This window comes from Nyctereutes procyonoides, unplaced genomic scaffold (genome assembly GCF_905146905.1).
Source record: "Nyctereutes procyonoides isolate TBG_1078 unplaced genomic scaffold, NYPRO_anot_genome, whole genome shotgun sequence".
Classification (NCBI taxonomy): Eukaryota; Metazoa; Chordata; class Mammalia; order Carnivora; family Canidae; genus Nyctereutes; species Nyctereutes procyonoides.
Window position 1 is genome coordinate 15,672,161 of NW_026575030.1, and position 13,492 is coordinate 15,685,652.

General features: G+C 45.3%; 1 protein-coding gene across 4 annotated transcripts in view; it reads left to right on the forward strand.

The window, feature by feature from the left end:
* The window catches only part of MYO7B (myosin VIIB), an 89,625-nt gene that overhangs the window by 49,310 nt on the left and 26,823 nt on the right, over positions 1-13,492 (forward strand). For all 4 annotated transcript variants that reach the window (XM_055315956.1, XM_055315957.1, XM_055315958.1 and 1 more), the window contains exons 17-24: positions 234-386; positions 1,071-1,169; positions 2,300-2,394; positions 8,802-8,886; positions 10,374-10,592; positions 11,700-11,870; positions 12,648-12,857; positions 12,979-13,146. In XM_055315956.1, the coding sequence (XP_055171931.1) occupies positions 234-386; positions 1,071-1,169; positions 2,300-2,394; positions 8,802-8,886; positions 10,374-10,592; positions 11,700-11,870; positions 12,648-12,857; positions 12,979-13,146 (1,200 nt within the window). The remainder of the gene's footprint in view (positions 1-233; positions 387-1,070; positions 1,170-2,299; positions 2,395-8,801; positions 8,887-10,373; positions 10,593-11,699; positions 11,871-12,647; positions 12,858-12,978; positions 13,147-13,492) is intronic.

Genomic DNA, 13,492 nt, shown 5'->3' on the forward strand with positions numbered 1-13,492 from the left:
TCCTGAGAACGAAGGAAGCATTGAGTGCTCTGGTGGACGTTACAGTTTGTACGGTACCGACTTTCAAGTCCCCGGAAACACTTTTGGGACTTTTCAGGGACTTCAGACCAAATGCCTCTCTTCGAAAGAGGCTCCGCAAGCGCTGCTGAGTTCTCCTGCGCTGGGGCGCTGGGGCGCGGCGTGGGCAGGTGCAGGTGGCTCAGGACGCGCCCCGCTCCCCGTCTGCCCCGCAGCTCTTCGACCGCGACCTGTGCCTCCGGCAGCTGCGCTACTCGGGGATGATGGAGACCGTGCACATCCGCAGGTCTGGCTTCCCCATCCGGTACACGTTCCAGGACTTCGCGCAGAGGTTCGGCGTGGTGCTGCCCAGCGCCGTTCGCCTGCAGGTGCCTGTCGCCCTCCGCCTGAGCGCAGCCACCCTAGGACCCTAGGACCCTAGGAAGCGGCAGCGGTCACCCTCCGAGCCTCTGCCTCCTCCAGGCGCCCCAACTCCCAGTTCCCCTGGGGGGCCCTCCAAGGAGTCGGACTCCAAGCTTCGAGATGACCCTCATTCCTCCCCTCCCCCTCCTCCAGCCTCTTCTCTCACTCCCCGCGTGCCCTGGCAGTGAGGGAAGGGGTGGGTCGCACCGGGTCACACTCCCTGGATGAGGCTGGTGGTTGTACTTTGGTTCTAGGAGGTGTCTGCGGTTGAAAGCACAGACTTCTGTGGCAGGTGCTGGAGAGATGCTGTGCGGCTGATCGCTCTTTGGGGCAGGAGGTCCTTCCCATCCTTCCTCACACACTTAACCATCCTAAACTTTGGGCTGTCCAAGTACCCGACAGCCACACTGAGGCTCCAGGCCCATGCAGCGCCCTGGCCCCGAGGTTCTAGGTCCTGGGTGCTCCCTGGGCCCAGTCCTTGTTTGGAAGTGCTGGAGCCTGTGTGCTGGCTGAGCAACACTGACTGTGAAACCCAGAGGAGGAGGAGGACTTGAATCCCAGAAAGCATTGGAAAGGGACCCTCTGCTTCCCACCTGGGGGAAGGGGTGCTGCTCCAACTCCACCGAGCCATCCTGTTTTCTCCTTGGCAGCTTCGAGACAAGGCTCGCCAGATGACCCTGCGCATTGCTGAAATGCAGCTGGGGAAGGACAAAGAATGGAAAATGGGAAAGACCAAAATTTTCCTGAAGGTGAGCCCCCGAACATGCTGCCTGAATTTCCTCCTTGGGGCTGGTCCCATGCCCACCAGGTGGCATCCCCTCACCCACCCAGAGCTAATGTCCTGGGAGGTATGCTCAGGTATGGCCCCCACTCTGAGGCCCCCTGTTGTAGAAAGCCATGCTGGGGGGAAGGGAGGCAGGAGGAATGTGGGGAGGGCTCAGCTCAGCCTGCAGAAGTCCAGGAAGCTTCTCAGAGTGGGGAATCTAAGATAAGACCTGAGGATAAGGAGGAGCTGCTCCAGGCCACCAGGCAGAAGCAAGAAGCAGCTCAGGGTAGGCTTCCACTATCCCTGAGAATAGTCCTCCTCCTCAGTGCCAGTAGCTACAGTCTGAAATCAGGTGGCCAAGGAGGGGAGGAATAGAGTGCCCATCCCTCCACTTCTCCCCATTCCTGGCTGCTCCTCGAGGCCACCATCAGAGGCTGAGTGTATTTCTGTGTCCACAGTGCCCACCTGGGCACATGAAGAGGCTCAGCATCTGCTTGATGGGAAGCTGATGGAGGTAGGAGAGGGCACCAAGCCTTTGCCTCTCCTTACCACTTGCCAAAGCACCAAGCTGCTTTGTGTTCTACAAGGATGGTAGGGACTAGGATGGGACTAGGATGGCAAGCCCAAGGGAACAGCGATCCAGGTGAAGCACAAAGTCGGGCCAGAGAAAGTCATAGCTCAGGGGCAAATAGGGCTCATCAACTCACTTCAAATCCTACTTAAAGGCTGGGAGAAACATATTTCTATTGAAACAAGCATGAGTCTATAATACAAGTTGGGTGACATTTCACATGAATTGTGGGAAATAAAACAGCTTCGGGGAAACTTTTTGCCCGCTCCTTGGGTTCTCCAGAGTGGAAATGAAATTTGCCACATTGAATTAACAAGAAGAGAGAACTAAAATGGGAAGTTCTTCGATTGGGAACTGGGGTATTGTTGCAGCTCCTGTCTCTGAGCCACATCAGGATCAATTTGAAGGCCCCTTCCCCTGCTTGCCTCCTGGGAACACATATGGGAAAAGTCTGAAAGATGTTTCTGGAGACAGAGCCCTGGCCCCAGGTAGGGTGTGGAGATGAGTAGAGGCAGCTACATACCGGATGTCTTCTGTCCCAGGATAACCAGGACACTCTGCTTGAGGTACAGAGGAGCCAGACCCTGGACAAGGCAGCAATCAACATCCAAAGAGTACTGCGAGGCTACAAATACAGGTGCTGGCCTGGCCCAAGCCCCTCTCAGCCCACACACTTACATCTATTCATGGGCTTATCTGCCACATGTATATATCCTCTTTGGCGAAACATCTGTCTGTGTTGTTTACCCTGTTTCTGATCGGATTCTTCGTTGAGTTGTGAGAGTTATTTATATATTCTAGACCCTAGACCTTTGTTGGATGTATGGTTTGCAAATATCTCCTCCCAGTCTGTAGGTTTTCTTATTTATTTGTTTGTTTATTTATTTATTTATTTGAGAGAAAGAGAGAGAGAGTACAGAGGGAGAGTGTGAGAGAGAAGCAGACTCCCTACAGAGCAAAGAGCCTGATGTGGGGCTCTATCCAAGGATCCTGAAATCATGACCTGAGCTGAAGGCAGACACTTAACTGACTGAACCACCCAGGTGCCCCTAGTTTTTCTTTAAGTCCTCTTAAGTGGGTCTTTGCAGAGCAAAATTTTTAGTTTTGAGTGAATCCAGTTCATCAAATTTCCTTTCATGGAGCATGCTTTTAGTGTCACATCTAAGATCTCTGCCTGAAAGTTTTCTCCAATCTTTTTTTCTAGAAGGCTCTGTAGTTTTACAGTTTACATTTAGGTCCATTTTCATTTTGAGCTAAATCTTGTATAGCATGTGAGACTTAGGCTACAGTTCTTTTTAAGTCTTTTCCCCAGTGGATGTTGCCACAGCATCATTCATTGAAAAGCCCATCCTTCTTTCAATTAATTGATTTTGCACCTGTGTCGAAAATCAGGTGGGCATATTTGGGGGTTTGTTTCTGCATTCTCTATTCTGTTCCATTGATCCATGTGTCTGTTCCCTTGCCACACTCTCTGATTCCCTGTAGTTATATAAGTCTTAGACTTGTGTAGACTGAGTCCTCCCACCTTTTTCTTTTTCAAAACTGTTTTAGCTGTCTGGGCCCTTTGCCTTTCTAAGGAAAGACCTTATCCATATCTACAAAATATTCTTGCTGGGATTTTGGTAATAATTATGTTATACATAATTTGAGGAGAATTGACACCTCTACTATCTTAAGTTTTCTAATCCATGAATTGTTTGTTTAGATCTTCTTTGATCTCCTTCACCAATGTTTTGCAGTTTTGTTATACATGTTCTGAACATGTTTTGTTAGATTTACACCTAGATTGGGGGCATTTCTTTGAGAAATTATAAATGGTACTGTATTTTTAATTTTGGCATTGATGTGTTCATGGCTAGTCTAAAAATATTATTGATTTGTTTGTGTTGACTTTGTTTCATGCCACTTTACTGAAGCCACTTACTTTTTATGGATTTCTTGAAATTTTCTATGTAGACAATCACATCTGCAAAAGGGAGAGCCTTATTTCCTCCTTTCCAATCTTTATGTCATTTATTTACTTTTCTTGCTTTATTGCACTGGCCAGAACTTCCAGTACTATAAGATTGGTAAGAGCAGATATCTTTGCTTTGTTTCATATCTCAGAGGAAAGCACTCAGTCTTTAACCAATCAGTATAATGTTAGCTGTAGGTTTTTTGTAGATGTTCTTTATCAAGTTGAGGACATTTCCTATACTCATAGTTTTCTGAGAGTTTTTCTCAGAAATGGGTGTTGAATTTTGTCAAAAAAAATTTTTTTTTGCATCAGCTGATAAGATCATGTGATTTTTTTTCTTGTTTAGCCTTTTAATATCGTGGATTATATTGATCAATTTCTGAATCTTGAACCAGCTTTGCATGCCTGGAGTAAGTCCTACTTAGTCATAGTGCATAGTTCTTTTTATATATTGCTGAATGCTATTTGGTAATATTTTGTCATGAATTTTTGCATCTATATTTATGACATCTATAGTTTTCTTTTTCTTCATTTGTAATGTCTTTATCTGGTTTTGGTATCAGAGTAACATTACCTTCATAAAATGAATTAGGAAGTGTTTCCTCCTCTTCTATTTTCCAGAAGAGATTGTGTAGAACTGATGTGAATTCTTCTTTAAATGTTGCTAGAATTCTCCATTAACACCATGTTGGCCTGGAGACTTCTTTATGGAGAGTTCTTAATTATAAATTCCTTAATATTTGGGACACCTGGGTGGCTCAGTGGTTGAACGTCTGCCTTTGGCTCAGGGCTTGATCCCGGAGTCCCGGGATCGAGTCCTACATCGGGCTTCCTGCATGGAGCCTGTTTCTCCCTCTGCCTGTATCTCTACCTCTCTGTGTCTCTCATGAATAAATAAGTAAAATCTTTTTTAAAAATTCCTTAATAGTTAAAAGACAATCTAAAGTATACATTTCTTCTTCAGAGAGTTGTGGTAATTAGTGCTTTTTGAAGTATTGAGGTCCATTTCATCTAAGTTGTCAAATTTATATGTATATGGTTATTCATAGTATTCTATTATTATCATTTTGATGTCTGCAGAAGCTATGATGATACCCCGTTTCATTCCTGATATTGACAATTTGTGTATTTCTCTTTTATTTGTCTGTTTTGCTAGAGGTTTGTCAATTTTATTGACCTTCTCAAAGAACCACCTTCTGATTTCATCTGTTGCTTTTCTTTCTTCCTGTTTTCAATTAGAGTGATTTCTGCTCTTTTTATTATTTCTTTTCCTCTTCCAGTTTTGAGTGTATTTTACTCTTATTTTTCTAGATTATTAAGGTGGGAACTTAGACAATGGAATTTAAACCTTTTCTTCTATTCTAGTGTAAAATGCTACAAATCTCCTCAGCACACTTTAGCTGTGTCTCATACATTTTGATATAGTGTTCTTTCATTTTTATTCAGTTCATTTTCAAAAAAGTTTCCTCTGAGACTTTCTCTTTGGTCCATGTGTTATTTAGAAGTATGTTGTCAAGTATCTTAGTGTTTGGAGATTGTCCTGTTATCATACTGTTCTTGATTTCTACTTTGATTCCATTGTAGCCAGAGACATACTCTGAGTTAAATTTTTTAACGTGCTGATATTTCCCTTATGGCCCAGGATATGGACTGTTTTATTATATGTTCTAAAGGTCTTTGAAAAGGATATATATTCTGCTGTTTGGTGGAATGTTCTAAAAGTGTCAATTAGATCTTATTGTTTGATAGTGATATTGAATTTTATATTCTTGCTAATTTGTTGCCTGGTTGTTCTACCAATTATTGAGGAGGGAGTGTTGAAGTCTCCAACTATAATTGTGTATTTTCCCATTTTTCATTTTAGTTCTATCATTTTTTGCTTCATATATTTTTCAGTTGTGTTGTTTGGTACATACACATTTAGGACTGCTATGTCTTCTTAGTAGATTTATCCTCTTATCATCATGTAATATCCCCCTTTGTATCTGGTTATTTTCTTTGCTCTGAAGTCTACTTTATCTGAGAATAATACAGCCACTCTTGTTTTATTTTGGTTACTATTTGTATGACATATATCTTTCAGTCTTTTACTTTCAACATGTATTTCAACTGAGTTTCCCATAGACAGTCATGTTTTTAAATCTATTAAGCCAATCTCTGTCTTTTAGTTGATGTAGCTATGCTTTTTATACTTAATGTAGCTATTTATATGTTAGACCTTGAGTCTGCTATTTTAGTTTTTGTTTCTGTTTGTTCTCTGTTTTCTTTTTCCTGCCTTACTGTGGATTACCTAAATATTTTTTAAATTCCATTTTTATTTATTTAGAGTGTCTGAGAGTGTATTTCTTTTAATAGCTTTTTTTTAGTGGTTGCTCTATTATTACATGAAATATACACAAATTATGACAGTCTACCAGTGACAACATTTTACCACTTTGAGAAGCATAGAAACTTTATCTCCCTTTATGTCCATTTACCTTCTCCCATTTGTAATATAATTTTCCTTAAATGTTTCCCTTACACACATCTAGAATCACATCAGTGTTACAAATTTTGCTTTAATCATCAAAAATAATTTAGAAAACTCAAAAGGAGAGGAAAGCCTATTGTATTTGCCTATATTGTTGCTTACTATTTCTTTTTTTCTTCCTGACATTCCAAGGTTTCTTTTAACATTTCCCTTTTCTTTAAAGAACTTCCTTTAGTCATTTTTTTAGGATAGGTTTACTGGCAATTCTCTTAGTGCTTTTAGTTTTCCTTCATCTGATGATGTCTTGGTTTCTTCTTTGTTTCTGAAAGATATTTTCACTAAACGTAAATTCTGGTATAACAGCTCTTTTCTCTCAATCCTTGGAAAATAATTGTGCCACTTGCTCCTGGGCTTCATGGTGTCTGATAAGAAATGTGTGGTTTCTATCTTGTTACTTTCAAGATTTTTTGCCTTCAGTTTTCAGAAGTTTGACCATGATGTATCTTGATATGATTTAGTTGACTTTATCCTGTTTGAAGTTTGCTCAGTATCCTCTCTATGTTTATATCTTTTGCTACATTTATAAGCTTTCAGCCATTATTCCTTGTAATGCTTTTTCAGCACTGCCTTTTTTCCCTTTCTTTCTAAGACTCCAATAACAACAACAACAACAAAAATAGATACAGTCCCACTGGTCTGAAACTCTGTTTCAGAGTCTGAAACTCTGTTCACTTTGTTTTGGTCTCTTTTCTCTCTGCTTTTCAGACTGGGTGATTTCTACTGTTCTGTCTTCAAGCTCATTGACTCTTTACTCTCTTCTTTCCCTCTGTTGCCAAGCCCATCCATGGAGGGTTTTTTTGTTTTGTTTTGTTATTGTATTTTTCCACTCCATTTTGTTCTACTTTATGTCTTTTACTTCCTTAGTGAGACTTTGTGTTTTGTCATTTGTTTCAAGGGTGTTTATAATTGTTCATTGAAGCATTTTCATAATGGCTAACGTTTCTGTCAGTGTTGGCACATGTTGCTTGTTTTTTCTCATTCTTTAGCTTCTAGTCTGGGGAATATGAGGTAAAAAGAAAAGCCAGAGGAGTTACCACTGTTACTCCTTGTATCTGAGATCTCTAACTGGCCTGCCTTCTCTCCACATTTCAGAGTCTTCTTATATTTGTTTTATATAAATGTACAAGGTTTTTAGTTGTAGTTAGCAGGAGTAATGGGGAAAAGTATGTCTACTCCATCTTCCCAGAAGTGATCATCAATGATAATTGATAGTGTTCTTGTTCTTCTGGACAATAAAATTAGATACAAATATTAAAGAAAAGATAGAAACTAGAGTTTCTCAACTTCACCTCTGTTAACATTTTGGTTTAGATAAATCTTTGTTGTGAGGAGCTGTCCTGGGCTTTAGGGGATGTTTAGTAGCATCCCTGGCCTCTACTCATGACATACCAGTATCACCCTCCTCCCCCATCCCATAGTCATAGTAACCCAAAATGTCTCTAGACATTGCCAAATTGGGGAGTGGGAGGAATCACCCCCATATAAGAACCACTGGTATAAGTATTAGAAAGGAAACAGATTATCTCTATTTTAGATAATTACTTACTTCAGCCTTGTATTAGAATCAACTGGGGAGATATTTATACTATGTGTGTATACATATACCACAAAATATTAGATAGATAGATAGATAGATAGATAGATAGATAGATAGATAGATATTCTCCAGACCCATTAGCCAAGATTCTGAATTAATCAGACTGGGTAGGACCTGGACATCAATAAATATTGACATTCTCCAGATCATTTTTATTTTTTTAAAAAATATTTTATTATTTATTTATTCATGAGAGAGGTAGAGATACAGGCGGAAGGAAAAGCAGACTCCCTGTGGGGAGCCTGGTGCAGGACTCTATCCCAGGACCCAGGATCACTACCTAAGCCAAAGGCAGATGCTCAACCACTGAGCTACCCAGGTGCCTTCCCCAGATCATTTTTAATATGGTTGAGATCTACTGTCCTAAACCTAAAAAAAAATCCTGAAAAATTATTAGAAATGATAAGGAAACTCAGGTAAGTGTAAGATAAATGTACATCTATATGTACCAAGCTCACTTCACTAGGAGCCATGTTTCAGGTTACCCCTCTGTATTTAGGCCACTTTCCACCATGCCGAGGGGAGCTGTCTGGTGGAACTTCAGGGGCTGCCCTCCTGCCTTGACCTGCCTCCAGAGAGGCGCCCTGGTCCTAGGATTTCTGACTTGGTTCCCAGCAGACACTTGGGCTACTGGTCAGAGGATCAGGAAAAACCTGACAAAGAGTAAAAAGTTGGAAATGAGCTTTATCCCTTCATAGATCTTTGGAAGGAGTGAGGAAAAATTATCTGATTGCTCTAAAAATTGGACTGTCCTAATTCACAGATTTGTGTAGTTGGCAGTAGATTTAAGTTCTTAACATGTGTGTCTTTGGCTTATAAAGCCTTCTGGGAAAGAAATTATGTATTAATTTTCCCCAACACTTCATTATCACTCTTCCCTTCAAATCATTTCCCCCCCCCCCCAAAGACTTTGAAATGTCTAAGGTTGTTACACATTCAGACTTGCATTTCCTCTTCTAGGAAGGAGTTCTTGAGACAGAGGCGAGCAGCTGTGACCCTCCAGGCCAGGTGGAGAGGCTACTACAACAAGCGAAACTTCAAGCAGGTGAGAGGACTCACTAGGGAGACTACTCCAACTGAAAGCTTGTTCATGTGAATATGAGAACTCAGGCAGAAAGGATCAGCTCACTAACTCACTATAACAGGCCTCAAATGACCAGCCCTCAGCATTCTACATACTCTCTGTTTAGCGTCATCTAAGGTGACATGGTCTGTGGGCTTCAGAGTGATCTCTTGCAGAAGTTTGGACGTCTCTAGAGCTAGGATGAGATGTCCTGCTCTGAAATCACGTAATGATTGTCTTCTCAATTTCCAAGCAACAAAGTGGATTGATGGATTAGTCTCTGTTTCAAGCCCTGCTTTCTAATTTTTTTCTTAACCACAGGCACTGTTAATGAGTGTATATTCAATGAAAGAACTAGAACAAACTTAACCACACCCTATTGGGCCTCACTTGACTGCTTTCCTTTGTCATGGACGTGACTGTGGTGGGGACATGCAAACCAGGGCCAGGAAACCAGGCTCAGGAAACCAGGACCAGATGAGCTATGAAAGGCTACAGTTCTGTGGAGGAGAGTGAAGGCCTCTGGTTACTGGGCTGTGGAATGATGCTTTGGAGGCAAGAGGAGCCTTTGAGAATCTGGACAGGAGAGGCTGAAAAACAGGGAACAGGGGAGCAGAAACAAGATGCACATCTTTGCATTTTGAAATTTGTCTATGTGCTGTGCTCACAAGGATGTAATGGCAGCTGACATGGATGGAAAGGCTACTTAGAAGCCTTGCTTTGCATACATCATTTTATTTATTATTAAACCAACCCCACATGTCAAGAAGCTGAGGTATTGAGAGATTAAATAATTTTCCCAGGAGCACACAACTAGTAAGCAGTAGAGCTGGGGTTTGAATGCAGATCTATATAACCTCTAGGCTTGTAAGATGAAACATGACCCCACACACCCGGCACCCATTGGATTGGTCTTTGAGAAGCCAACAAGACTCATCCAGGGGCTCAGGAATTGCTGTGCACCAAAGCATGTTTGCAGCATAGAGGTGGATTTATTATTTCCTCTTTATTTTAAAGATCCGAGAAATTAGCTTCATGAAGCAAGCCACAGGCCTCCACACAGGTGCACTAGCTTCTGATGGTTTACATGGACTGGGCTTTAGGTGTGACAAGCAAGGCCTCTGGAATCCCATCACCCATGTGACATCCAAACCAATTCTCTAATCTGGCCACTTTATTGATTATGCCATTTAATAATACTTATTTAGCACTTACTTGCATGCCAAGGACTGTTCTAAGTGCTTTGCAAGTAATAACTCACTTAACATGCTCATGCTTGTAGATGCGTAACATTTTAGCACTATCTCTTTGCCAAAAAGTAGATTCACTGTAAAGCTAATTTGCAAGGTCTCCTGGGGTGTATGACTTGCCTCTCTTTCTCTCTGTCCCTTTGGGAAGGACTTCTCTATGCTCTTTGCCCTGCTGGGCCCAGGCTTCCTTTTGAGTGTCTGTCCCTTTTGCCTCCACAGATCCTCTTGGGTTTTGAGCGCCTGCAGGCCATTGCCCGGAGCCAGTGGCTAGCAAAGCAGTACCAGACCATGCGGCAGAGGATGGTCCAGCTGCAGGCACTCTGCAGGGGCTACCTTGTGCGCCAGGAAGTCCAGGCCAAGAGGAGGGCAGTGGTGGTCATACAGGCACATGCCAGGGGCATGGCTGCGCGGCGGAACTTCCAGCAGCAGAAAGCCAAAGTAGGTGTAGCCCTCCTCAGCAGTGAGGGCTGACTGGGGCCCATAGCAGGAAGGCAGACAGGAGGGGTGAGCAGCAACATAGAGCTCTCACCAGACACTCCCATCCCCTCTGTGTCCAAAGTTATTACTGCAACATGTCCTTATACGCTCTGGAACACCTAGGTCGCCCCCAGGAGCATGGAGGATGTGACATAGAAGAGGCATCAAGTCACCAGGATGGTCTTATACCTGGAACCTGGAAATTGAGCTTCTTGATCCCCTTCTCTTAGCCTTGGGGACACTTGGCAGGACTGGTCCATCCCTGAGCGATGGAGGAAATCAGGGCCAGATGAGCTATGGGAGACCACAGCTCTGTGGAGGAGACGAAGGGCCCCTGTGAGTGGGCCATAGCACGACACTTCTGGGGCAGGGAAATTCCAAGAGAAGCCTTTGAGTCTCTGGGCAGGAGAGGCTGATGGGCAGGGAGCAGGGGAGCAGTGCAGGGTTTACATCCCTGCATTTTGAAATTTCACCCTTGTGATCCCCTTTCCTACAGGGGGCACCCAAGACTCAACCTCTTTCTTCAGAACTCACTCATTGGGCAACTGTGATAAGGAAAAGGCTAGGATGAAGTCTGAGCCTGCTCTAGAGATGAAAAATTGGGTCTACTGAGCCCATTACTAGTACAGTGGCCAGGGCAAGTAAGACAATAGACCCACAGAAATGCCTCTGCTCCCAAGTAGCCCCAGACGGGCCACAGATCAGCCTCACCTGTGCGCTAGTTAGCATGGCCCAGGGGCCCATCCTGGTGGAGCTTTGCTGTGCTTTAAGTAAAGGGGCCAGGTGGGCAGCTAGGTTCTGGGAGCCCCTGGGGCTTGAGGCAGTAGCTCAGGGATCATGTCACAGTGAGGACACACAGGCAGCCTCCCTTCTCTGGACCTTTGATTCTCCGTGGGAAATGAAAAGCCCAGGGTGCTTGATCCCTAGTCACACTAGCTATTCTAGGATTTTAGAAGAAATCTTATTGATTTGAACAAATGACATCAGGGGGAGGTTTAGCTGGGTTCTGTGAGGTGCTTGCCTCCACTGGGCCTGTGGTAACCTTTCCTCCATGGGGTATGTGCACAGGGGCCTCTGGTCATCCCAGCTGAAGGGCAGAAGAGCCAAAGTATTCTCCCCACCAGGAAGCGTAAGTCAATCTACGATACCATCACTGACACGGAGATGGTGGAGCAAGTGTTTGGCTTCCTCCCTTCCATGATTGGTGGGCAGGAGGGCCAGGCTCCATGGCGCTTGGAGGTAAGATGGGCCCTGTTATTGAGGGGTCTCATCTGGCAGGGGATGGGAGGTCCCCACTCAGTCAGCCTGGAGGCTCCCCGAGAAGCCAAGGCTAGGCTGGGGTGGGGTGGAGCCTGGCAGAATGGGTGGTCAAGTGTGTGCTGCAGTCCTGGGTGAGCAAACAAAGAAAAGGGGAGTGTGAGTTTCTGTGGCCAAATCCTCTCAAGTTAAGCAGGTTTATGACTTATGAGACTTGCTAGAACCTTTAACATACAAATGCTTTGGGGCTTCCAACCAGGCAGCATTTCCCACCCTGTACTTGACCCCCTCTCACAGAGCACTCTGCAGCCGCTGCTTTGCAGAATGTGATGTGGGGGCTGATAACCGAAGAACTAATGAGCACTGTGGGAGGTGGGGGTGCAGGGAGAGGAAGGCAGGAAAGGAGGGCAGGAGCAGGGGCAGGAGGGGAGCCAGTCCCCAGGGCTCTCACTCTGGGCCCCGAGACCCAGTGATCTAGGTACCCCCACCCCCAAGTGCTTATGCCATTCCCCTAAGCATGTATACACACACACACAAGCACACACACCAGGCTGTGTAGTCGGGGCAGCTGAGACCAGTTCTGCAGGAGGAGCAGCCCACCAGGGCCCATGGAGGGTGTGAGGTGGTAGAAGAGGTCGCAGACAGAGGGGGGCGTGCTTCATACTGCACCCAGACAGACCTGTCTTGGGGCTCCCTGGCCCCCAGAGATGCACACCCGCCAGCTAGCTGACCCTGACCCTCCCTCTCACTGGCACCCAGGATCTGGAAGCAAAGAGCCAGAAGCTGCCCGAGGTTGACCTGGACACGGTCCCCCTGGTGGAGGAGTCTGAGGACGATGTGGACGGGCTGGCCGAGTACACCTTCCCCAAGTTTGCTGCCACCTACTTCCAGAAATCGGCCAGCCACACACACATCCGGCGGCCCCTCCGATACCCACTGCTCTACCATGAGGAAGATGCCGACTACTCGGTACCCAGTGGTCCTCTGATTCTTGTGGCTGGACCCCCCGGCCCCCGGGTTCAGAGGGAGTGAGGAAGGGAAGGGACTGCTAGCCCTGTTCCAGCTGAGCCCTCCGTCTCCGTTTCCCCAGGCCGCCCTGGCCGTGTGGAACATCATTCTGAGATTCATGGGTGACCTTCCAGAGCCAGTGCTTTTTGCCAGGAATGGCCCGCATGGTGGCTCCGTGATGCGGCAGATCCATGACAGCCTGGGCAGGGCGGATGGCACCCAGTCCCCACAGCACTGCGAATCCACACAGGTGCGTGCTGGGGGCGGAGCGGGGCAGCCCCCCAGGGGGCCTCCGGACCAAAAGGGTGACAAGACCGGAGCGAGTGTCAGCCATGGACTCTGGCTTGAGCTCAGGAATCCGCGAGCCAGGCATTCCCCCCGGGGGTCTTTGAGGGACACGGTCAGTATTGGAAGGAGTCTCCTAGGCTCTGGGTCTTAGGTTTGACTTGAACAGAATTCAAATGCACAGAATGTGAACATGCAATTGGTGCTGCGACTGACAGACCGCGTGCTGTGTGCCAGCTATTCCTCTTCAGCTAATTTCTAGGGGAGCCAGTCCCATGAAGAAGGGATTATTAAATTTATTCATTATATCG